Here is a 1,038-nt window from a genome sequence, read left to right as displayed (position 1 = left end):
AAAACGCACCCTCATTTACATTTTTAACTTAATTGGCAGATAACTGCTCTGAAAATAGCCCCGAGCACACCAAGCCCAGGTACAAACGCTGTCCTGAAGCTCCCAGCCAGGCAGGGATGCCCCGGTGGCTCCTCAGCTTCACCCGCAGACAGTTCTCAGCCAACAGGCAGAGAGGAGCGATGTTTCCAGCACTGAGCACACCTCGGGCTCCCTCGGGGAGAAGGTGCAGGCTGTGCTGCCCCAGCTCTGAGCTCCAGGGAATTCCAGGGAATGTGCCCAGGACTCCAGGGCTGCTGTCCCACCTTGGGGAGCCGTCCCCACAGAACCCCCTGAGATGAGGGAGGAACCAGCTCAGCTCTCCCTGAATGTCCCAGGGCCATGGGCACTCAGAGCTCTGGGTTCACTCCTGGCACAGTCCCAGAGAACGCCTCCAACTGCTCCAGAAACCAGGAATTTAACCCAAATCCACCCCAGTGTTGACCAGCAGCCACACACCAGCCCTGTGCTGCCCAGAGCTGCTCCTGGGGCCACAGCAGGACCTTACCTGGGAAGGGCGAGGCCAGGAGCGGGACCTTGATGGGGGAGAGGGTGAGGAGCTGGCAGGGCTGCAGGCTCGGCCCCGCGGGGGCCTCGGGCTCCAGGGCCAGCAGAGCCAGGCTCTGAGTGCCACCCACGGCTTTAAGGCTGTTCTGGCAACCACCTGTGGGACAGAGAGAGAGAAAATGGCTGTGAGCTGGAGGGGAGAGCAGTGGGACGGGGGAAAGTGGGTGCTCAGCACCCTGAGTTTTGGCACAGGGTGGAACAAGATGCAGCACACCCCACCCGGCCCTGCGAGAGAGACACCAGAGCCTGAGCAGGTGTTACATGGAATAAATCTGTTTATTGTGCCCAGCTCTGGTCTCCAGAGCTCAGGAATCGCTGAACCACAGAATCACTTCCATGGGAAAAGTCCTGCAGGGTCATCAAGTCTGGATCTTGACCATCCCCACCGTGTCCCCAGCCAGAGCCCTGAGTGCCACCTCCAGCAATTCCTGGGAC

At 60.1% G+C, this 1,038-nt stretch overlaps 1 protein-coding gene across 1 annotated transcript in view; it reads right to left on the bottom strand.

Annotated features, from left to right (window-relative positions):
• Window positions 1–1,038, bottom strand: part of TCERG1L (transcription elongation regulator 1 like) — a 41,492-nt gene that overhangs the window by 34,389 nt on the left and 6,065 nt on the right. Inside the window, exon 2 of the mRNA XM_033515864.1 lies at window positions 545–700. Within this exon, the coding sequence (XP_033371755.1) occupies window positions 545–700 (156 nt within the window). The remainder of the gene's footprint in view (window positions 1–544; window positions 701–1,038) is intronic.

Source organism: Parus major, chromosome 6 (genome assembly GCF_001522545.3).
Source record: "Parus major isolate Abel chromosome 6, Parus_major1.1, whole genome shotgun sequence".
Lineage (NCBI taxonomy): Eukaryota > Metazoa > Chordata > Aves > Passeriformes > Paridae > Parus > Parus major.
The sequence above is the reverse complement of the archived record's forward strand: the minus strand, read 5'-3'. Positions and strand labels throughout refer to the sequence as shown.